General features: G+C 38.0%; 1 protein-coding gene across 1 annotated transcript; it reads left to right on the forward strand.

The window, feature by feature from the left end:
• The first annotated feature begins 1,784 nt into the window (after positions 1–1,784).
• LOC145978597 (adhesion G protein-coupled receptor B2-like) lies at positions 1,785–25,667 on the forward strand. Its single transcript, XM_083111311.1, has 7 exons — positions 1,785–1,879; positions 15,768–15,846; positions 16,734–17,434; positions 20,971–21,153; positions 22,581–22,691; positions 23,026–23,232; positions 25,221–25,667. Exons 1-7 carry the CDS (start codon positions 1,865–1,867, stop codon positions 25,443–25,445), a joined length of 1,521 nt encoding a protein of 506 aa, XP_082967437.1. The 5' UTR covers positions 1,785–1,864; the 3' UTR covers positions 25,446–25,667.
• Positions 25,668–25,959: the final 292 nt, after the last annotated feature.

A 25,959-nucleotide genomic window follows, 5' to 3' on the forward strand; every position in this document is an offset into this window, starting at 1 on the left:
TTGAAATTGTAGCGTAAAGGCATGGACGAAGGGTGCCGTGGAAGTCTGCAGATTAAGATCCTATACAAACTATTCTAAAATGGGATAAACATCATGTTTATATCTTATATGTGATCATAAGAAATAAGTGTTTTGAGGAAGATTGAAAAAATAGAAACGAAAAAAGCGGTAGAGAATGAAAGGAAGAGAAATAAAGAAGCCACGTATAGGTTAACAAAAAGCGAAAGAGAGAGTGGAAGAGAGAGAGAAGAGAGAGAGAGAGAAGAAAATAGAGAAGCGAGAGTGGAAAAACGAGAGTGGAAGAGAGAGAGAGAGAGAGAGAGAGAGAGAGAGAGAGATATATCGAGAAGAGAGAAAGATATACCGAGAAGAGAGAGAGAAAGAAATAGAGAAGCGAGAGTGGAAAAACGAGAGTGGAAGAGAGAGAGAGAGAGAGAGAGAGAGAGAGAGAGAGAGAGAGAGAGAGAGAGTAGCGAAGGAGATACAGAAAGAAAGTGAAGCGAGAGAAAAAGGGATAGTAATTGAGAAGTCAGAGAGTAGTGCGAAACAAAGAAAACTAAAAAACTAGAGAAGAGAAACAGGCAAAAATAGAGGGGGAGAGAGAAAGAGAAATGCACAAAGTAAGAGATAGAACGAAGATAAATAGAGAGATAGAATAAAGAAGAAACGACAGAAAGTGTGAGGGAAAATATAGGAAAATAAAATGATCAAGAACAGAGGAAGTAAACACGAACGAATAGATACTATCACTGTACATGGTCAAAAGCTAGGAAGAAGATACAAGGAAAAAAAATAGACACATTTTTTCCTTATTCCAAGGGCGGGTCAACTGAACCCCTTGACTCTTCCTGCTGACGCCCGTGCGTCCTTATGATCAATGTAATGAGAAGAGTACCGAAAACGTCCTTCCCAGAAAAAAGCACATAGCTTTTATTTTCTGCCGGTACGCAACAGTACTGGTGCCTTTTTAAGGATGAGACTAAAACTAAAAACATTTTGTTTTACGCAAATGTGTGTGTGTGTGTGTGTGTGTGTGTGACTACATGGATGCCTGATCATTTATGAACATTAACAATTCTTTTATAGTTCTTATGATGAACGTAATAACAAACCAACTTGCAGGATTTTTTTCGCAACGGTACGCCGTAGCCTATCGGTACCTATTTATAGGTGAGAATAAATGTGAAAGAAATTTGAAAGAAATGTGTGTTTGCGAGTGTGCACGTGTAACTACAGAACATTTTCAGGAAGTGTCAAAATCGTAAGTCTGTGGTTGGTTCTCCCAACGACACTTATACTAGTCGTTAATCAATAAATCAATCCGTGCAAAAAGTACACAATTTTTATTTTTGTAGTGTGGTCTTGGACTCACGTGTAATATGTGCTGTTACAATGTACATCATGTGCTTATTTCTATGTACGTTAAACTTCTATGAAAGGAAATTGAAAAAGTTTACAAAAAATTATGCTTCCATGAAACATTATCAAATGTGAATTCTAAAACTCAAAATACCCTATTAAAGTCCTTGAAAATGTGGTTTTAACGGCACATTTGGAGCGATATTGCCTATAAACTATAAATACGCATAGGGTAACGCAGGATTGCCTATGTAAAAGGGGCTGCGTCCATCTCGGTTGGCATTTGCAGGAAGGAAGGTTCCATTCCAGCAAAGGGGTTAGCTGGAACTCGTGGAAGGGGGAGAGAAGGGAGCGCTAGGGGTTGTGCAGCGCATTGACGCAGAGAGCATCAGCTGGAGAAAACAGTCAATCGCCTGCCACGCCTCCCAGCAACGGACAACAAAAACAAAACAGGATCTAAAAGTTAAGATATTTCCTGCTACCTGGGTGCACTTTCTTGATTGTCATGTCCACAAGCGATGTTCGTATGTCGTGAGTAGATTTCAAGTATTCTTTAGAAACATCTCTTTTGCATGTTTAACTGACGTCGCGCCTCAACACTGCTCACTTCTATTTTTTTAGGACTACTTAAAGAGAGCATGAAATCCAATAGTTGGTAGTGAAATGTAATTAACTTTCACTCTTTCTCATTATAACATCTAAATTATATATTTTACTACATTTTATACTACTATTTCATCCTTTAATAATATATTTCCCTTAATAGACATAGATCTCCGTTGCAAATTAACAATTGAACTTGAACACATCTATTTCATTACAATGCACAGCTAATTGCTTCATACGTTAATGTTTGTTGGTAACTGAAAAATCCATTGAAATATATCGTGTAATGTAAATCCGCCATACCGAGCCCAGTATTGGAGCACGTTACGTGGCCGACTTTATATCGTTTCACCATAGTTCCCGGGTTCGAGTCCCGGCCCGGGCATGGGCGTTCTTTATAATTGCCCCTTCATATGATAAGCACTCATCCTTATTGCCGCGATTAGTTTGAATTGGAAGAAAAGCGACGTAAACTAGCAAAAATATAAATATGTAATTTTGCTCTTCTACTAAGTTCTGTGTCCTGATTTCGAATTCAAAAGCTTGCATGTTTCAGTGTGATTGCTCCTTTGTGTACTCCATCGATTCACTTTTTATGCACAGACTGACCTAGAGGCAGATAGATATACCTGTATAAGCGACGTAAAATAAAATATCCAAATTGAAAGCAAGCAAGTTTGTTATGTACTGCAGCTTAATAGTGGAATCGAAACAGACCGACAAAATCAAGATTAAACGGACAAGGGCGTATTTAGAGAGGAGACCAAGGTGTGCGGACCACCTCGAAAGGCTTTCCAAGAGCAAAATTAATTAAGCGGTGGCTAGCACAGCGCGCCACGACGCCAGGGGCCCGGGGTTCGAATCCCGGCCTGGGAATGGGGGATCCTTGTGTGTTTCTTCATCAATTTTATCATATCATCACTCATCCTCATCATCGCATTAGCCAAAAGTGGCAGAAAAGACTCGATAAATAAAAAAAAGCAAACACAGCTTTGCGTTGACAGTGCCTACGAAAATTTGTCCGTAGCACTACTAATAAAAATGCGCATAGAAATATTGATCAGGGATATTTTCATCAGCTGAACTTAACCTTCTTGGTATTCAATAAATAATCCATTTAATTTTTTTGACAATTTCATTGGTAGGGCAACTGTTTATATACAAATTTTAGTGATCGTAACTAGACATAAGATAGCTAATGAATAAGTGATTATATCCCTCTTCTTATGTATCACATTCTTACCTCTTCATGTAATAATGATGATAATAATAATATTTATTTATTGACCTAATAATGTTATTATTATTACGTCCGAAACACTTGGGTCGTACCCCTCTCGAAATATAGTTCTACATACGTGCCTGCAAACGGAAACTTTATTATTATTATTCTGATTCGTAATCTTATATTTTATTTGGCAAAATAATAGCAACGGTGAGATCAGAAGAAGCTTGATAACAAACAATTGTTATTACGAGATTCAAACAAGGAAGGTTCCCGTCGTGCCATCTTTTATTTTTATCGCGAAATTTGCCTATTCATATTTGACATGGTGATTGATTGATTTTATTTTACTTCGCGTTTTGTGCCTCTTGGCTAATTTGCGAAGATGAGGATGAGTCATGAAATGATGAAATTGATGAATGGACATTCACAAACAACCATGCTTGAGCGGGATTCGAACCCGGGACCCCTGGCGTCGCAGCGCGATGTGCTACCCACTCAGCCACAGAGTCCGGCTTGACATGGTGAGTCAACCTGGTTTTGCGTGGGTGGCGCACTCGGACCCGACCCTGCAGAATTGTTAAGAGTGATCATATGTCTCCAGCGAGTGGAGTTTAGTATTGATCTTCATATTGTCTTCAGTAAGGAGTATCTTCCCAGTATTTGTCTGGAAGCATATTACAATGTTCCAATACGCAGTAAAATACGCAACCATTCTCAACGGCGCCGCCAGAAATGTTTGTAGGGGGATCACGACATTGATAACGCTTGAATTGTAGAAATAAAAACAATTATCATTATTATTATTATTAAATCCATCATAACCATAAAATAATAATTATTATTATTATTATTGTGAATAGATTATTATTATACAATAATAATTTGATATAAAATAATCAATTTTATTCCTGGGGAGACTTTTCTACTCGCTTTTCTGCAACTTTTGGCTAATCGCAACGTCGAGGATGAGTGATGATTAGACCTTGGATTTTAGGTTTTTAACCTATTTTTTCCTTTGCAGGTATATAAGAAATAATAAGTTACGTCAGCGTTTCGTAAAAAAACGCAACAACTGATGAAGTTTTATAGAGCCCAAAAAAACCTATTTGGCTTGTTAGAACCTATTTTAGGTTTATGCGCCTAAATCAAGCCTTTTCTTAGATTATTATATATTTTTAAAGGTTTTACAAGATTTTTATGTCACACAGAGGCATTTGCTTTGTTTGGTCACGAAAAAAATCAATGCCGAACGTGTTTGAAACGTACTGTCTGTCGATTTCCCTTCCTCCAAGTACATGGTGAATTTTCAAAGCTCTAAACAAAGCAAAATGTCTGGTACCACTGTTACCTGCAGGGGTGCCCACAAGGAAGGGGGGATTATGGCGAAGGTTGCGCCATCGAGATTTTTAGGGGGGATATATATATCATTTTCCAAAATATATGTAAAGATTTTACACCTTAAATGCACCATATACATAATACATTAGATGAAGAAAAGAAAGTGTTTAAGGGTATTATCGAAGGTGGTGGTGGGTGAGAGATATCCACGTTTTACGTATTAGGCCTTAATTGACATGTGGGTTCTGGGGGGGATGGGTGGATTCTGAATTAAATTTTGGAGAGACAGTATCCAACTCTAGGTCTTAGATTATGGCGGGTATTTTAGTTAGGGGGGGATTGAGCATTAAATTGAGGGGATATCAAATTCTTGTGTATTGCTATTATCTTAGACTGTTGCGGAAATTCTAGTGTCGAGACTGAGAATTTATTTTTTGGAGGAGGCAATATCCACTCTTCAATATCAACAGTTAAGTCTAAAATGAATGTAAAAATTTTCTTGCTCGAATGATGCGTTGTTAGGATGCATGTATGGTGCTTTAATCAGGTGAATGTGAAGTTTCTATACTATAGCTGCATTACAAGACAAGCAATATTCTCGATTATGATGGACGAGTTATGGGGTGGTCTTGAGTGATGGGCCCCTGTTTAGGGAGGAGGGGCAGATCAAGTAAAGTGTTCAGTAAAGGTAAGGAAAAAGTTACTTTTGGTGGACACGCTGTCGTAATTAAATATTTTGTGCGGATTACGATATGGTTTGATGGCGCAAATGATATGATTTGAGGGGGGACGGGACGCATGACATAATTTTCGGGGAGAGGCGCCATTGGCCTTGGGGGGGGGGGGGCACCCCTGGTTATTTGTACAATCCAAAGTGGTCTGATCTGTGTGGTCTTGCTCACTTTCGCGTCACTTCGGTGCTTTCTGGCATTCACGCCTTGCAAACTAACATTTCAGCATTGAAGTTTGCACCACTGACTATGTTTTTGTTGAAAGATTATTTTCAGCATATAAGATGGTCCTTACAGACAAGATTGCGGAGTTTCACTGTGGATAACATGAAAAAAGATTTTTGCCTAACTATGCGGCTAGGAGTGAATTTTAATAGCAAATTTGCAATGTTAAGTTCTGCCATCGCCGTAGGGTTAGGCAACACACATAACGTTATGCAAGATAGTGCGTATTTCAGGATATAGGTGTCCCATTTTCATTTCCGGTGACTATACCTAATCAGCATTTTCCCGGAATTTTTAAGTATTTTAAGCTTCTTTAACCTACTAAAATTAAATGGTGTGACTCAGTTGTTAGCATATGCAGATGATGTAGACTTATTAGGGGATGATATAAATACAATTAAAAATAATGCTAAAATATTTTTCAAAACTGCTAAAGAGATAGGTTTGGAAGTTAACAAAGAGAAAACTAAATATATGCTTACAGGCCGAAACCAAGTGTTAGGTAATAATCAAAATCTAATTATTGACAACAACTCGTTTGAACAATTTCCATATTAACAAATGAAAATTATATTAAAGAGGAAATAAAAAGTAGGCTTAATTCAGGAAATGCATGTTACTTCTCTCTTCATAAACTTCTGTCTTCTCGTTTAATATCTAAGAAACTAAAAGTTAAAATATACAAAACAGTAATTTTGCCTGTAGTATTATATGGGTCTGAAACATTGAAAGGGGAACATAAATTGAGAGTATTTGAAAATAAGATCCTTAGGAAAATCTTTGGACCTAAAAGGGATGAGGAGACAGGTGAGTGGAGAAGGTTAAATAATTTAGAAGTACATAATTTGTATACATGTCCAGATATTATTAGAATAATTAAATCAAGAAGACTTAGGTGGGCAGGCCACGTGGCACGAATGGGAGAGGAAAGAGGAGTTTACAGGATTCTTGTTGGGAAACCTGATGGTAAGAGACCTGTAGGAAGGCCAAGACGAAGATGGAGGGACAACGTTGAGATGGACCTAAATGAAATTGGTAGGGATGGAAAAGAGTATATAGATCTTGCTCAAGATAGGGACAGATGGAAGGCCTGTATTGCTGCAGCCATGAACCTTCGGGTTTAAGAAGGCTAGAGAGTTAGTTAGTTAGTTCTTTAACGTACTTCAAGATTTTTCGAGCCTTATTAAAGATTTTTAGGACCTATTTTAGGATTTTTAGAGCTTATTTTAGGAACCTAAAAGCACACTTTTTAGAACCTAAAAATCCGAGGTCTAGTGATGAAAGTGATGAAGGGCCAGTGCTGGATTGGCAGCATCAATAGGGCGGTGGCATTTCATTGGCCTTGAGTAAAATAACATCCGACCTCTTACAAACAGTTAACCGATCGGCAAGGTTAGTATTGCATTAGGCTATGGGTTACATTGGAGTAAAATTAGCTCAGAAATAACGCCATAGCAGATAAAATTGACTGGAGAGTGCTCGACTTATGAATTCGTGGAGAAACTACTAGTTTAGAAGAGTTGGCTTCAAACTGTAAATTATCATCATCCACTCAATTACACATGTCTTTTAGAACCAAAAACTTTGTATAAAAATGTGAAGAATAATGATCAACTTTCTAGTTTTTCGTGATGTATCTAACCAACAAAAAATAATTGACTTGTGCACCATCTATGGAAAAATAAAAACTTGATATACTTAGAGTGCAATTTCATTGCTAAAGTGTCATACAACATTTTAATGAGTTAATTGGAGATAATAGCATAGACTATGCTGTTCTTGCAGCAACTGAGTCCCATCTTTGCGGCACCCTTGTGGAGATAGGGCGCACCGGGATCTTGCCCGGTGGGTCAGTCTGGCTCTGAGAGACAAAGAACACACATGCCCGGCCCGGATTCGAACCCAGGAAACTTTGGGTCTCGTAGCGCGTTGTGCTAACCACTCCGCCACAAATGTCGGCAGCACCCAAATGTAAGCCCACATTCCACGCAGTACACTCTGGACCGCATTCTTGCTGAATAACGAGCTCTGGCGTCTGGACTCACAGCCAGTATTATTCTCTGTGGGAGCTGTGTTGTGTCGTCATTTATCATTTATGTTATCATTTATTCATCTTCATCGTCGCGATTAGACAAGAAGCAGAAAAGCGACATAAAATAAGCGGAATCATTCAAAACAAAATAACAAAACTCATCAAAATGTAAGAATTTAATAATCACCCCCCAGTTTGGTGCCAGCTCAATGGATCTAAAAACACCCCACACGAAATTTGGGATCCGAGCGATTTTCTGGCCCTGCTCCAGGATTATAGAACAACTTCGGTGGGGATGACTGGGAAACGCGTGGGCACGTCCGGAAAATGTAGGTAGGATCCCAAGCTGTTTGTGGCGTGTTTTAAGATCAACTGGCACCTAACTGAGGGGGTAACTTGTTTCTCTCTCTCTCTCTCTCTCTCTCTCTCTATATATATATATATATATATATATATATATATATATATATATATATATATATATATATATATATATATATATGTCTACCTAGGGACTGTCTTTTAATAAAATTCTCGAATTCGATACAGATAAATTCAGTGTTCAAAGTGAGGGGGGATGATATCCCTCCCGCTGGAAAAAAAATCACAAAGCATTCCCAGTTGTCTCATTGTCATCATGTTAAGCATCCCCCGAGATAATTCCACAGCTCAACCAACCATTCTCCAGCTAACATTCTCCACTTCAGGCGCTGGGTGAATGCACATATAAATCCTGTGAAAATGTTTGGCGACCTTCGTTCATAGCTTCAAGACTGCATGCATCGAAGTCAATGAAAATGTCGATTGTCATTATGTTTGCAAATGATTGATTGATTTGCTTTATTTTACTTCGCTTTTGTGCCACTTTTGGCTAATTTGCGAAGATGGGGATGAGTGATGATATGATGAATGGATACTCACAAACATCCATGTCCAGGCCAGGATTCGAACCCGGGACCCCTGGCGTCGTAGAGCGATGTTTATATATTTAATTATTTATTGAGAACAACAACAGGCAGATGCCCAATTACAGCGTTCCATAAATGTGGCATTGTACTGACTGATAATAATTATAATAAACTTAGCTGATATAATGATACAATACAATACAAAAATTTATAAAGATATACAATATAATATAAAGGAATGAAGATATAAAAATAAAACAAGTACAAGAATATAAATTGATTACTGTATAGTTTGTAACTTATTACGTTTTTTGTCTTAAATCATGAAGTGTATTGAGGATATTTAATCAGAATTACTTTAGGTTCATAGAAAATATGTCGATGTTTTTGTTCCTAGCTCAGGGTGCGAAATCCCGGGGGGAATATCCCCTACCAAACTCGTCCGGGGGCGGGGGAAAGTTTCTGTTTTAACAACAAAGATAAACAATAGGGGTTCGAATATACTTGACTGGAATAATATCGAAAACATACAAAAAGAACGGACAACAAAGAGCTTCATCTCTAAGGACACTGAACCCAGCAATTCCCAGAACACAGAAATTAGACCGACTTGTTATTTCTTCTCTCATCGCCTTTCGTTAGCAACTGCGAAGTAGTTAATAAATATATTAATAAATCACGTATGTGGATTTTATACAGGAAATTATTATCTTCTTAATGTCTCTTAATTTTTGCCCCCCCCCCCTTTAGGCAAATCACTTTTCATAGCATCAGTGGTACATTAAAATCTTCAATATGCAATTACACTTTGAATGAAGGACAGTCGATATAATATTTTGTATATTTTGTATATATATATATATATATATATATATACCAATCTGCAGAGATTTCGCACCCTGTCTATAGCTACTAGACTGTTATAACCTTTGCACATTCTATATAGCTATTGATGATTTCTTTAGTATGTCAGTTCTGGCCCGTTTCGTTAAAAATATATCATTTTTGTGTCTTGTTCTCAGTGAGGGAACCCGAAGTCTGACTTTTGATAAGAGATTTGTTGCGTCGGCGTCGTTATTTATTAGTTTCCACAGGAGTAGCCTATATTTTTATGAAGTATTCTTCGATCTTGTAGCTTTGTGAAATGAAACTCTGAAACAAGATTGTCATAGTGCTCAAATGTAGTACATACTTTCTCTACTTTGAATTTTATGTACCGATGAAATTTATTCTGAACCCTCTCGATCCCCTTACATAGGCGTCCGCAGACCCTCTGATTATGGGGGGGGGGGGGGCAAAAGCCTTCATGAAAGTTCAGTCGGGAAAGAAAATTCTAATATTATCTCACTCTTTTAGTTTTATTGCATTGATGGATATATATGTGTGCGTGCGTGTATAGAACATGTTATTTAAATACATTACATAATCAATTCATCCGCCCCATAACAAACCAAGCAAAAATGATATAAATTGTCTTTGAAATATGCGGGCTTCTTTCCCTCCAAACCAAACTGTTATAGCAGCAACTGTCTGAAGTACTAAGTTGTTCTACACTTGTCCCTCTGGTAATTCACAATGCATTACAAAAAAGAAAGAAATTGCAAGCGAAACGAGCAAGGACATTTTTCGATCCAGATTTATATAAATTGAAAACAGTATTGATTTAATAGCGCGCAAAAAAATCATGGGATGCCATGGCATTCGCGTTTACAGCTTATCTCATCCAATCATTCCGCGTAGAGGGACAACTCTCGCAGCACCCTAGCTTCTACTGCTCTGAACTTGACAAGACTGTAAGAAAAGCAGATAATGCGAGCGAAGCGAACAAGAAAATTTTATGAAATGAAATTTAATTTCTATAAAATTTGAAGTCGAGGGGGGCAATTACCCCTCTGTGCCCCCTGCAGACGCCCCTGGCCGTCTCGAAGAAATAATGCAAGAAAGACTTGAAAACTAATTCCACTTTCAGTATTCTTTTGTTCTGCTACTCTTAGATTCTGCTAGTCTTGCATTCTTTTACTTTAATGTTTGCCACCCCTAGAATTGATTTCCGTCCAAGGTTGGGATAAAGGCAATGCCCCTGCCCCCTTGTGGTTGTGCTACTGAACCTCCTTCCCCCGGAGTTGCTTCGAACTTTCATCGGCTTGAAAATACTTAATTTTGTTTTTAAGAGTATAATATCGTTTAATAACAGCAATAAGATTCCTCTACACTAAATTCTAAATAGGCGCATGGAACGTCTGGAAAGGGGGGGGGGGGGCAAGGATGACCACATCTCTCCCTTCGAAAACGTTATGTCAACCTAAAAGTATATATTTTACACGTATAATTTGATTTCAGTCATAGTAATTTACATTAATTATTATGCTAAAATTTCAAATTCAAGTGGTGTTTTTTGAGGGTGCAACACTATTATCGGGGTAATATGCTCCATGGAAAAATACCTTGTTTGTCCCTTCGTGGAAAAAAAATATGCCAACGTCCGTGATTAGGCAGGGCAACTGCCCCCCCCCCCCTTGCGCACGCCTATGTCCTCTTAATATGCTTTATGGTGTCTGTATTCCATACCACGGACGTATACTCGAACGTAGGTCTTACATATACGAAAAGTACAGTGCCTTGAGTGCTTCGGTGTTTCAAAATTTCCTACCATGTCTAAGAATGGACCCTAGGTTCCTCGGCGCGTTGCTAATAAAATGATTTATGTGCTTAATGAAACTAAACTTTGATTAAAAAATGACCCCCAGATCCTTTACTACGTCATGTCTAGTAAGAGTATGGTCATGTATTTTGTACGTATATTCTACGGGGTGTTTCTTACGTGTGTATATTATGTAATGAATGACTGATTGATATAGCCTACTTTATTTTACTTCGCTTTTTGTGCCACTTTTGGCTAATTTGCGAAGATGGGGATGAGTGATGATATGATGAATGGACACACAAACATCCATGCCCAGGCCGGGATTCGAACCCGGGACCCCTGGCGTCGTAGCGCGATGTGCTAACCACTCCGCCACGGTGGTAGGCATGTTATGTAATGACATTTATTTATATTTAGTGCTAAGTCATTGTCGTTTGTCCACTTGTCTAATTTTTTAATGTCATTTTGTAGTTGGATGCTGTCATATGTCGTAATTATTGCCTTGTAAAATTTGAGGTCGTCTGCAAAGAGTAATTTGTTACTGTTTTCAAGGCAGTCTGGTAAGTTATTTATAAGTAACGTAAAAAGTAGTGGCCGTAGGTTGGATCCCTGAGGCACTCCTGACGTGACATTTAACTCGGACGATGTTTGCGCTTTATATATTACATACTGTTTTCGGCTTTGTAAGTAAGCCGCAAGCATATCGTAATTGTTCTGACAGGTTGAAACATGCTACTTTGCTTATTAGTACCTCGTGATTTACCATATCAAATGTTTTGCAAAAATCAGTGTAAAACACATCAACTTGCGCACCCTTATCTAACGTTGTGCCAATAAAATCTGTTATTTTGGAAAGATTTGTCTGAACCGACCTGCATGAAACGAAGCCATGCTGGAACTTAAATATGACGGGTTTTACATGCGCAAATGTGTATTTGTGCAAGAATTTCTCAAATATCTTTGCTGGGGCTGATAGTATACTAATTGGTCTATAGTTTTCCACATCATCGATGTCGTTGCATTTGGGAATAGGACAGACTGCTAACATTCCATTTTTCCGGAAATTTGTGTGTTAACAGTATTAGATTAAAAATTAAATAAAGTGGGTATTCTAGAACTTCACCATATCCTTTGATTACATAAGGTGGTAATTTATCGGGTCCTGCCGATTTCTTAGGTTTTAACTTCTTAATTGCTTTATCGGAGTATTTTTCGGTGGGCGAGTTCTTAAATACCGATTGAAAGTGCTGCGCAAAAGCTTGGACTAAAGATTTCACATCTGCCAACTTATTGTTTTTGAAGTGCACTGGATCTTTATTAATATTACGCCTTTTGTTTTTAATAGATGACCAAACAGGGAGCCATTTTTTTGAATACTTAGCTAAGAGTTCGCAACATATTGCTTATAGGCGCAATCTATTTCTTTCCTAATTTCTGCACGTAATTCACTAAATTTATTGTAATGATTGATTGAGTTGGTGTTTTAAGTCCACTTTATGCACAGTAAGGCTAATCGGGACTGGACCTACAGCTTAAAGTGGGATCCGAACCACTATGCGCCTCCACCGGGACCCCTTGATTACAAGGCGACGACGGTACCACTGCGCTATCGGGGAGGCAATTTATTGTAATGATATTGCCTATTTCCTATCTGTTGTTTCCATTTCTTACGGTGGTAATGCTTTTATTAAACCATCATGGGTATTTCCTTTTGCTATTTTGCTTTAGGGGGACATATTCATAAAAAATGTAAATCATTTCATAAAACGCATCTACAGCCTCGTTTACACTTTTGTGTGTACATCCCAGTTTGATTCCTGAAGATTACGATTAATGTATTAACAATTTTTGGTGGTATTTTCGTAACGTGATTAATAATCAAAAGCAACGACGGATGATGGCTATCTTCGTAAACAAAAGGTATTGTGTTCCTCGTTACTGAAATTCCCTGTTCATTAGTCAGAATCAGATCGAATGTCTTTCCGTTATTAGTCTTTATGTCATTCAAGCTTATTAAGTCAGAGAAGTTTATGAAATTGTGCAATTCTAAAAAAAAAGTCCAGCCGAAGTAGTTAAGTCATAATTGGAGTCAGTTATGTCAGGGAGATTAAAGATATGCTAACCACTACACCACGGGGGTTTATGTTTGCAAATGACTAAACCTCTGCTATAGTGGGACCACAGGCAAAAGAACTTGCGCAGAACCGTGTCCTGTGCATCGTAATCGCCTTTCGAGGGGAGGGGTAGAGTGGAGCAAGCTCTTAATGGCCAGAGTTGAATGGATGAAGGGAGAGGTGCGCAAAGGGTCCGAAAAAAATGAGTGGAATACTCTCAGATGAGCAGTCATATTTAATTAGTCCACTTTATGCTCAGATAGGTTTAATCGGGACTGCACCTGCAGTTTTAGTTTTAAAGTGGAATTCGAACCACCGTGCAATGTGCCTCCAAGAGAGATTCAAAACCGTACCCTTTGATTACAGTATGCCATCAGGGAGTCCTTACTTGCTCATCATCATCCTTTGCCGTTTCCTGCCTCTGGCTGGGTCGGCATAGGTCAAGCCTCTCCATTTTCTTCTGGACTTCCACCACTTCTCTCTGTTCCAATCTTGTCCTCTTCTCCTAACACTCTCCGCTATCTGCTCTTTCCACCAACATCTTGGTCTCCCCCTTGGCCTTATTCCCACTCCTTGTGCATTGTAAGCTCTTACTGGTAGTCTATCTGCATCCATCCTCTTCATGTGTCCGAACCATCTCATCTGTGTCTGATCTATCCTGTCCTGAAGCTTCACCACACCCACTGTCTGTCGGATCTCCTCATTCCTTATTCTATCCCTTCTAATCTTACCTTAAGTTGAATATCAGATCTACTGTTCATCTGCCTCTTCTAAATTCATACTGTTCCTCTCTCATGTTCAGCTCTGTTACTTTTCTAATTCTTTTCTCTAATATTTTCTCATACACCTTTGCTGAGTGGCACATTAATGTTATTCCTCTGTAATTTTTACATTCCTTTCTGTCCCCCTTCTTCAATATGGGTACTATTTTCCCTATGTCCATCTCTTGGCACTTCTCTCTCTCGCCACACTGTTTTCAACACACTGTAAAGCCAGTGCACACCAATCACTCCTGCTCCTAGTATCATTTTGACACTTCATCTACTCCAGGTGCTCTACCTCTCTTCAGTGCTTCCTCCACTTCTTTCCATGTGAGATTTTTTTTCCTTCCTGTTTTCCTTTTCCTTCACTTCTTCATGTTCATTTCCTTTTTTCACTTTCAGCAAATTTCTTGAAATGATTTCTCCAAATTCTCCTTATTTCATCCTCTTCTACATTTCCCCTTTCATCCCTTAGCTTACAGCTGTTTCCCCTTTCTCTTCTCCTTTCTCTCACTAATCCATACAATACTTTCTATATCTTCTTCTAGCACTTTGGCCCATTCTTCCATCCACTTTCTTCTTTCCTCCTTTATTACTGTTCTTGCCTCTTTCTTCTTCTCCACATACTCTTTTTGTGCATTTTGAGATGTATTTTGTATTTTCTAAATGCATCATTTTTGTTTTTCACTGCCTCTCTAGTTCTGTTATTCCACCAAACTTACTTACTTACTTACTACAGTGCAAAATTGCATATTATGTTTTAGACCGAAGCAACACACCAACTTGACAAGCTGGTCCATAAGTGGTGGCACCATCGTGAACTAGTCTAACAAGCCTTACATGCTGCAACAGGCAGCACTTGAATTGGAAACTGTTAGTTGGTGGGATGTTTGCTCCAGTCTTGAAGTTAGCTGGGGGAGGGGGGGGAGGGGGGTGCTTCTATGGTTTAACATGGTGGCAATGAGACAGCTCAGGGGGGCAGGAGGGCTTTGCGAATATCTTGCTAGCTGTTTGGATATCATCCCATCGCATCCTCCCTCACTTCGAGCACTGGCCATAGGAAACTGAAATAAATTATGGATCTTGACTGCTACCATGAGAGGAAAACATATATATTTGGGCATCCAGAATGGAATGGGGCATCCCTTATTGGTAAACAAATATCAGCTTAAAATTACATAATGCACACATAGCCTATAATTTAATTTCAGTCAAAGTATTTTACTTTAATTAACCGACTGACAATTTTACAATTGGTAGACTTTAAGGCAGGCAATGAGACACTTTTTTTTTAGGGGGCAGCACTGTTTTGGGGAAAATGGTCAACTTGTCCCTCCTGGAAAACAAAAACTTGCATATGTCCATGCCTTTCAGGGGGTACATTACCCTCCTGTTAAATCCTTTGATTAGAATTGGCCGGAATCTCAGGAGAAAAGTTGTCACACTTCTCCTGGAGACCTGAACCTGCATACCTAACATAGACAGAGTCCAAAGTGTCCATGGTGCACGATACACACACATATACATACATGGAGATTGTACTTTTTACCCCCAATCAAAAATGTTTCTGCATGATTGTTACTTTAATTTTACACCCAACAGCAGAAGTAATAGGAGGCAAATTGTCCATCACTATTTTCAGTCTGGTTTCTATAATGTGATGATCATGAATTCATTTTCTTTAACAGTGGTTGCATTATCAGCAATGAAATGCAGCACAGAGCAGAAAAATATTTTGTTCTCTCACAAATGATGATAATAGTAAATGTGATGATGATATTAATGGTACGACAACGCTGATCATTTCTAATTCTTTCTCAGATGAAGAAGACAGCATACTTATATTTGGTGGTGCTCCATTTTGAGATTATATCCTCAATTATTGCTCTTCCTGTTACTGGTAAGTTGTTTCAAAGTGGTAGAAAAGCATGTTTATTGTAAATAGAAACAAGCTCAGGAATTTTTCATTTAATTTTCTTTATTCCATAGAGCCTTGTTCAAAGGGTGTGAAAAATAGTAAAAGCGTTAAATTTTTATACAGTTATTTGCAACCATTAAAGAAGTCAACACATATGTACACAACTATCAAACATCCCATCCAATTTATGGTGCAATTCAACTGACACACCTTGCATGTGACTGGCATGTACTCTATTAGTACAACAGCAATACATTATATTACTTTTGAGACACCCTGTATATATAATGTAAAAATTAAAGTCTTCTCTGAAAAACAAGGTAAATGTAAAAATGTAATTTATATAATTTATGTCATATCCCTTTGTTACATTTTTGTATGATGATATGTACCTATCACTTAAATAAAGTAAAAATAAATCTTATCTGAAAAGCAAGGTAAAAGTTATAATGTAATTTATATAATTTGTCATCGCTTTGTTACATTTTTTGTATGTAACTATCATTTAAATAATACTGCATGCCGTTAATAGTAAAAATAGTAATATAGAAAATAATGTTCTTTTTTTCATTCTTGATAAATGGTATTTGGGGGCGGCAGAGCTTGTTTGGCCTAGGGGCAGCAAAGAGGTAAATCCGGCTCTGACGAAGTGTAGTATTTGACTGTGTATTCATAGGACATTTTCATTCTTTTTCTTGATTGGCAGCCCAGCACAATGCTACAGGACAGCAGCATGTGGGAATGTGTCAGTTGCCTGTTACATATTACCTCAGTGGAATTACATCCTTATGTTTTTAGCTTAGTGTATTTTATATGCTGATTTGTTCCACATAAAAATAATTTTGTTATATATTTGAATTTTATTGTAGGTGATAAAAATGGATCTGGAAATACCAACAATTTGCCTCCATCTATAGTTCCATCTGTTGATAACAAGGGAAGTAGAATTTGGAAACATCTGGCAGTGTTTGGCTACAAATCTCCACTTGCTAAGGAAGAAAGACAAGCATCTGCCGTGCAAAGAATTGTTACCGGAGGTAAAACTAGAACAGCAGCACAGGAGAAGTGGCACTTGTTGAAAACTCTTGTAGCCAAAAAAACAAATAGCAGCAGCGACAGTCAAAAAGTTGCATCAGATACAACCGGTGGCCTCTATCCTGATGACGGAGGCACAGAGGAGTATTATTTCTACGAGGAAACCAACAGCACTGAGAGATCAGAGCATGAAACTTACGAGAACACTGCAGGGAAACCCACAGAAGATGTTCTGCCTCCAGTGGCACTACCTGATGACAGTCTTGCTGATGTAGACTTACACGACCACGATGTCATTGACAGTGTAGTGTACATCTACTTTGGGGCAGGCTCGCATGCAGAGGAGACTGCGAAGGAGGATGCAGGGAGGGAAGTGGTCGTGGTGGGAGCTGCCATAGCTCTTGTAGCTCAAATACTTACGCTGGGCACAGCAATCAAACGAATACAGACTCAGCCGCCAGAGCCGGCCATTGTGATGATAAATGTAGCTGTGGCTATGGGAACCAGCAATCTTGTACTTCTGCTTGGAGCCCAGGTAACCTTACACAAAAGAGAATCTCATTTTTCATTATTCACATGTAAAAAAAAAAAAAACAACAACTAAAGTTTGCAAATCTAAATATGCTGACCAAGGCAGAAATTTATTTTATTTTAAAACAAACTAAATTTAACGTTTCAACCTTCTAGCAAGGTCTTCTTCAGACTCTGTACAAAGTACAAATGAAACAAGGTACAAAACAGGAAGATGCATATACACAAAAATCCCTCCCCTCCAGACACAAGATTATTAGAAAGTTGTTTCTGGAACATTCCAGCAGGTGGCCTTCCCTTGTCAACAGTACTTTCACCTGACAGGTGATTTAGCTAAACATTTCCTTTCATATGGAAAGTGGTTGGTCTCTCTCTTTTCCTTTCTTTCTTCATTCCTCTTCCTTCTTCTCCCCTCTTTTGCTCTTGTCCTTTCCACTCTTTCTGACACCTTCTTCCATTCTTTGTTTATCTTCAGTCCCCCATTCCAGTTCATTGTGTCTTCTCCTTTCTTCTCTATTTCCTTGGTATCCTTCCATTTTCTCACTAGTATTCTCTTCTCCCTTCCTATCTGCTTAGCCTCATCCCACTCTATGTCATGTCCTGTTTCTCTCATGTGTTTAAATATCGCATTTCTCTCTCTCTTAAGTCGTACATAATCCCTATGTTGTTTCAAATTGTCTTTCAGCCTCTTTTTTGTTTCTCCTGTGTGCACATTCTGACATTCTTTACACTTCACTTCGTAGATAATCCCTTCCACTTCTTTTCCTGTTTTGTACCTTGTTTCATTTGTATTTGGTACAGAGTCTGAAGAAGACCTTGCTAGAAGGTTGAAAAGTTACATTTAGTTTCTGTTTTAAAATAAAATAAATTTCTGCCTTGGTCAGCATATTGCGTTTTTCATATCATGGAAGCAAGGCTTAATGGTGTTATAAAGTTTGCATTGCTTCAAGGTAAAAAAATATTCACTTCTCAACTCCATTCATGATATGCGTTAAATCTTTTCTGCCGAGCAAGAGAAAACTTTGTTTTTGTATGCACATCAGTGCTCAAAGTGGAAATTGTTAGGTATGGGATCTTTGCTTGAACCTTGGGGCTAGCCGAGAGGATGCTTTGTGAAATTCTTCCACCATACCCTTCCACTTCAAGCACTGATACACATACAGCTGATTTATAACATTACAATTCAGATCTGCTATTGTATTCCAGCTCAAATAAGCTGTGTGATTATTTCTGTACTTGCAGGTGAATATTCACAGTGAGATGGCAATCATATTGGTAGCAATTCATGTTATTAAAAGTTCCAAAAAGTCATGAATCAAATTAAAAGTATATTGATCAATGTGCCACTGTAAGCTTCTTGTTGAGTATATGGAAACTCTGGATTTATCACAATGTCTACTTGCTGTATTTTTTAACTCATATTTTGCTGAAACAGCCTGCAGTTACTTTTATAAAATTACTGCAGCCTCTTTAACAATACAAGCAGTCTCTGTAATAAGTATTTTTAGTGCATAATATCAAAGAAATTTAAGTGTAAATGTTAAATATTAAATTGAAGTCAGGTTTCTACATTGTGGTTGTTAACAAAAATAAACAGAATGTCACAGGCTCTAAAGTTGGCAGTTAAAAAGGAAATTAAGTATGCTAAATGCAAAGCACATTTCTTAGAAAAACCTAAACATGTTGGAGATGTGCTTGGCTTTGAATAACTTTTACAATTTTCACCTTACACATCCAAAACTATTCAGAATAAAAAAAAACTGTTGGTAGGAAATAACAAAAATCAAACATGAGGATGTAACAAAAGGTGATTTCACAAGCTGTTCATTCTTCAATTCTTTTAAACACTTTTCTTGGTGTAACATATTCAATCTGGTCAACAGCAAAGCTGCAAAATGATAGCATTGTAATGCTTGACGATTTTCCTATTATACAGGTTGTCTACATGATTGAAGCGCTTTCATGATGTTACTGTACGTTTTATTGAACGTATCAAGAAGTAACTTTACAGTTTTGTAGAGAAACTCAAAACGTTTTGTGAGACATTACAAGTGTTTGATATGTCCCCCCTTTGTGATTCTACAAACATCAACTCCATAATCAATTTCTTCCCAAAAGTGACGCAGCATGTCCAAGGGCGCCGACTTTCCGAAATTTCTGTGGGTGCATATCAATGGCGGTTAGATCTGTAATTATCAAGTATTGTATACTTTGAACAACTTACATGCGCAATGATTCCAAGAGGCAATGATATTATCAAGACGTTACTAAAAGAAAATACCACATTCATACAAATTAAAATGAAAAAATCTGCATAAATGCAAATAATTTTAATTGTATTGCAGAAAGAACTATGCAAGGATTTTGTTGTGAACAGAAACTACAAAATGACTAACTTTTTGTACCAAATAATAATAATAATAATCATGACATGTTAACTTTCAATATAAAACACATTCCTTCTTACGTCATTTGCAGTTCTGAATTTGTTTTCAATTTTTGTAATGTCAATATTTTTAGTCATTTCTTTATGAACATGCAAAATTGCCAAATCATTCAATATTTTTTGGGTCATTGTTGACCGTAAAATCGTTTTCAATCGTCTAAGTGCTGAAAATGACCGTTCAGAGGTACAAGACGCAACAGGTATAGTTAAAATCACCCGTACAAACTTCACAAATTCTGTGAGCATTTCACGCATGGGACCACTGTTTTCTCTACTTAAAATGTTTGTAATGTCTGACAAGTTGGCCACTTTTTCTTTGTTCGTTCTGCACACATCTAGAAACATGTCCCTGTGCAATGTTAGCTTGTCTTTATCAAAGTCTGTCCCATCTCAATGTTTTAATTGCTTATTATTTTTTGATAATGGCAAGTGAGAAATATTTATTTTATTTTGTTTTTATCAAACTAAAAATCTTGTGGGTGGGAGCCCCGGAGCACCCACGTAGTCGGCGCGCATGAGCATGTCCCTACCAATTTGATCAAAAGCACTGATGATGCAAGCAGTTAGTTCTGCTAGATCAATCGGTAATGAAGGCACAAACACTAAAACCTTCACACAACCCAATACAAAAAAGCCACATGGTGTGAGTCCATGACAGCAGTTGTTGCTTCATCATTTCCACAATGACCAATCTATCGGTTTGGCACTCTGATGGTTAATAATTCATGGATTTCACGATGGAAGTGGGGTGGAGCACCATCCAACTGGTAAAGTTCTCACTGTCTGTCTCCAACTGTGACTTGAGCAAATTTTCTAACATGTCAAGATACCCGTGTCCTGTAATGGCTTATTTGCTGAAGGAGGCGGAGCCGTAAACTCTAAATTTTGAGAATGCAGAAAAGCATAGAGTTTAGGATAGTCATGAATATGCTGAACGATGCCATGGGGAACGAAACTTGTTGAGTTCCTCTAAAAAAAACTGTGAAGTTACTTCATGATATGTTCAGCAATACACGTACAGTAACATCATGAAACCACTTCAATCATTTGTACATAGTCTGTATAATAAACACTTTTCTCTTTACTTTTATCAGGCTACAGAAAGTCGTCACCAATGTGAAGCAGTAGCATTGGTTCTTCACTATCTTCATCTAGTGTCTTGCTTTTGGTTATTCCTACATTCTCTCCACGTCTACCTCCGACTTCTGTGCAAGGAAAGGAACACTTTAAAACTTTATTGCCTTTGTGCATGGCTCATTCCGGCAGCACTAGTTCTGGTAAGTTTCAATTTTTTTTTTAGTTCAAATATATACTATTAATAATAGATAAGCAGAATTGCCTGCTGCTGAAAAGTTACACAGCATTGCAACAATAAGAATTTCTCCTTACTTCGTATGTTTCATTATAACGTTTCCATAGACAAAAGATGTCCTGCACTGTGGCCATTCGGTCTTTAGGCATCAAGCTATGGGACACACCATAGTTTAAGTCTCCTGGAGAAAACATAACATTTCTCCTAAGATTTTAGCCAGTGTATGAATTGAACTTGAATTGTTGTTTTAAATCCACTTTATGCACAGATAGGCTAATTGGAACTGGACCTACAGTCTAAAGTAGGATCTGTGCCTCCACCGTAGCCAGTGCACGAGACCGGTGGCTACCTACCATTGTGAGGAGATTCGGGAGCTACGAATGAGTAGCATAAGCCGGTCACGTTACCCTGTAACTGGTTGGATGATTGCCCACCTCTGCTGAGGCATGTGGGAATGAGACTGGCAGTCAGTAGGTAGCCCCTGGCTCTCAAGGGCTGTTGTACCACAGGCTAAAATAGCCATAAGATAGTGAAAAACTTCTGAAATAAAAATAAGTGGAAATATTATCAAAAGATAGTGAAAAATTTTTGAAATAGAAATCAAGTGAATATATTGTCAGGACTGCAGTACTGTAAAGATAATATACTCATATTTCTATCGATTATGGTAGCCAGCCTCTGTGACGGACTGGTTAATACAGTGTGCTATGATGGCAGGGGTCCCGGGTTCAAATCATGGCATGGGTCTTCTTTGTGAGTGTCCCTTCATCAATTTCATCATATCATCACTCAACCTCATCTTCGCGATTAGCCAAAAGTGGCAGAAATGTGAAGTAAAATAAATCAAATCAATCAATCAACTATCGATTATGGCATGGGCCAGGCAAGGGTGTACATAAAAAAAAATTACTGGATAATGCTAGAGTATTTATACAAAACGGCAGCAAGTAATTCAGAAATTAAGTATTTTCTGCTATTTAATAAGTGCTTGTGACAAGGTGGTTCCAATGAGCTTTGCCTCAGTTAGGCCACTTCTTTTCTGGACATGTCCTATGTTTTGAATATCATTATCAATCTGCATTAAGAAAACACTTCTTTCAGTTGGGGAAACAGATAATCATACAGAATTATACATCTCTCAAAGATAATTTATTACTATTCAATCTGGTATATTGAAAAGTGTATTTTTAAAATTATGTTGTTATTATAATAATTTAAAAACTTATTACTTATGAACTGAAACTGCATCAGTTTCACATTATTTGCTCTGTGGAACAAAATTAAGACAATGATGATGATGGAAAGATCAGCAATTGGAGAAGGATATGACTGGTGGAAGATCAGAAGATGGTGGAGAGGTTTGGCTTCTATATGTTTTCATTTTATCTGCAGACGAGTTTCCTCCTCCACCCCGGTGGCTATGAAGTCCACAGTTTCTGCTGGATGTCTGTCGAGAGAGGAATGATGCTTTCTTTCATGGTACCTGTATCCTGTCTCATTCTTGTAAGTAGTTTTCATACATGGCATAAGTGTTTTTAAAATTAAAATCTACTTTCGATTTTTCACTCTCTCTTTTCTCCATGAATATACATAGAATTGAATTTAGGCTCATTCAGATACAAAACCACCATGAGAATAAAATGACAAGCTTTGACAGCTGAGTGCGACCCACAGTCTCACCTCAGAAGGTTCAGAGTTAATTCCTGGCCTGGTCATGTGCATTCATTGTATGTCATTCCTCCTCCTAAGAATTATTCTTCCCCGCTATTACAATGCTCAAATTGTCGCAAATTATGTTAATGTATACATATATATGTATATATATATTTCATTTCAGTGCAATACAGTTCTTGTGGTGCTTGGCCTTCGTCTCATTTCTTCCCAGAAGAAACGTATTGACTCGGAGAACTTAAGGAATTCTCTGCGCTGTGGGTCGATGCTGCTACCAGTGTTTGCTGTTACTTGGTTTCTGTCTGTCTTGGCCCTGGAGAACTCCTCCATCCTTGTGTTCCCATTACTCTATGCTGCTGTAAATGGATTTCTTGTGAGTATTGCTGCTTTAAGTAGAAGAGTTACAGTCTTGCTCCAGTTGTGCATTTATTTCAGTATTGTCCAAATGGGGAATGCTACTAAAAAAAATCCTCGCATATAAGAGAGTATAAATTTCTCCCCATTTTGCAAGTGGAAGTTTTTTTTTTTATGTCGATTATTAAGCTACACATGATACTTGAAAAATATGATGAATAAGAATTTTCAGAATCCCATGTATTCCTTACGGGAATCAACTTCAACTTTAAGTTACAGGTAATCAAATGGAAGTTTAGACTTTTTCGCCTGTCAATTACATCTCCAAACTGTCCATTTTCTGTTCATATATTTTTCTATGCCATCAGAAGTTTGATATTTCCAAAACCTGATGCGCATAAAAGAGCTCAATTTCAATTCAAATGGAGTTAAAACTGACTTTCAACGAGCTAGATATACGAAGGCTCGATAAAGTGCCCCTAGGGTAATTTTTAGGTGTCAAAAGGGTGGCAGGAGGGGGGCACTGCTATTATCAGTAACTTTAAAGTGAACTTATTCTTAGTTTTCACCATCTAGATCCGGCGGCATCAATCTAGCGAAATCGAAAATAAAGTATTCCTGGATAACAATATTATGTTATCTTCCATGTCAGGCACGGTACTACAAAAAAGTAGCTGGAAAGGTAAGAGGGGGTGGGGTGACGCAGCCAATATAACAATATCAAGTAATGTGCAAAATGTATATACATGGCAAAAGTTGGTTTATGTGGGCCGGAGCCAGCGATGGCATCATAGTGGGACAAAGGGCAGGACTTCCAGTTCACAGCCAAATGAGTGCAAGAAAGAGCCAGATCTGGCTTCAAAAGAGCTAAGTTGGCAATGGTGCTGTAGAGGGAAGAGCCTCACGGAAACTGTTCCTCATGCTCTCAAGGCCTGAATAAAGTAATGGAGATGATAAAAGCATAAAAGTTGCACTGAACTATGAACTGTCGATTTTTACTAATGTGTCACCCGGTGGAGGTACATAGTGGTTCGCACCTCATTTTAAACTGTAGGTCCAGTCCCAATTAGCCTTACTGTGCATAGTGGACTTAAAACACCAACTCGATCAATCAATACACCTTAAGCATTTTTTTCTACTATGGTTATTATTCATTCCTTTCTACCCATTTCGTTAATTATTACAATGAAGATTAATGACAAATTGATGCAATGATTGATGGAGAGTAGCTGCTCTAAGATCCAGATAATATTCAAGATGGAAAAATAATTATATGTAATAAAAATTAATTTGTATTAGCATTTTATACAAAGATTGATGAGTAGCTCCTTATATATCTTGCTAAGTATGTTACTAATGTACATGGACTCCCTCCCCCACCTCTAACAAGTTGAAAACTAACAATTAACATAAGAGTAAATTATGATTTACAACTTTTTTCCCTTGGACATCTACGAAGATGATCTATCTCTAACCTCTTTGGCATCCAAAATTAAGCACAATCACCTCATCGGAGTCATACAAAACTTGTACATGTAGTCAATTCATGTAAATGTTAATGCTCATCAGCACTTTCAAAGTTGACCTATTCCTCATGTGTTTTATGCTGTTTATTTTAGTACTCTGGCTAAAAGGTTAGTCAGATTTTATCATGATTTTGCTGGGACATGATGCAGAGAAGCATACAAAAATACATATCATAAATATAGCACTTTTGGTATGACCCTTGGGAGTATAAGTGGTATGTTAGTGCCCCCTTAGAGTATGTCTTCAAGTAATAACATAAGCCTTCAATGAAGCTAGTTGATGACACCTTAAAAAAATTTGCACCATGTATTATGTATGGTCATTTGGGTATACCAATAAGCAGATTGTACAGAGTGGTGAAAAAAAAAGGTAACCGAAATTAGTACATGTTTCAGAATTTCGGTTACCTTTTTTTGCACCATCCTGTATATGCTACATGGATAATCTGCAAATATTTCAACCTGTTAATTTTATTTCCAGGGCTGGTTCCTGTTCTTCACTGCCCACTTACTGCTACCTGAGAGCCACCAGAAGTGGTGGCACTGTTTCTCCTGCAGCTGCAGGGGGAGCAAAGCCAGGGACAGCTCGGGAGGGTCGGACACAGACACTCAGCCGCTCCTAAGCGAACAAAACTCTCCGGCTGCCTCCACCAGGGTCCAGGACCTAGAAATGCATGTTGGCTACATAAGCACAATTAGTACATAGGGTTCTTGAAGCAGCATAGCCGTTGAGATTGTGTAGAAGGGAATAATAAGGTGCTGTTTGTAAATAGCTGCTCCGGTCTTCCTGTTTCCTTTTCCTGCCAAGGCAAGGCTCATTGCTCACAATTCGGGCTTCCTTTGTTGTTACTGCGCCTTTTGCAGCTCTCAGCATATAAGTTAATAGTTTTATGTAGTTTTACAAACTATTAAGTCTAATAAAGTACAATATAACAAGCATACTGTTGTCTATATTAATTCTAGTTCGCCACTTTAAATTGAAGGTTCAGACTTTGCATAACTATATGCCATATATGCCTTACTGGCTAGCTGGGAAGGAAGCTATATAATTGCTTTCCATTGTGATCGATGTCAGCCTAGCTAGTAAGCATCTGACCATCATGTGGGTGATCCAGGTGCAATCCTCAGGCAATTTCCCTGCATAAGTGGCTCCTACAATTCCTCGTCAATGGATTTCAGTCAGGAAGAACTGGAATATGGTACCAGTCTACCACCTCCAT

This window comes from Lepisma saccharinum, chromosome 25, assembly GCF_977018435.1.
Source record: "Lepisma saccharinum chromosome 25, izLepSacc3.1, whole genome shotgun sequence".
Lineage (NCBI taxonomy): Eukaryota > Metazoa > Arthropoda > Insecta > Zygentoma > Lepismatidae > Lepisma > Lepisma saccharinum.

Coding starts and splice junctions, on each gene's coding strand:
- LOC145978597 (XM_083111311.1), top strand. Junction 22,692..23,025: donor CTGTATCCTGTCTCATTCTT/GTAAGTAGTTTT, acceptor ATTTCATTTCAG/TGCAATACAGTTCTTGTGGT. Junction 23,233..25,220: donor CTGCTGTAAATGGATTTCTT/GTGAGTATTGCT, acceptor TTTTATTTCCAG/GGCTGGTTCCTGTTCTTCAC.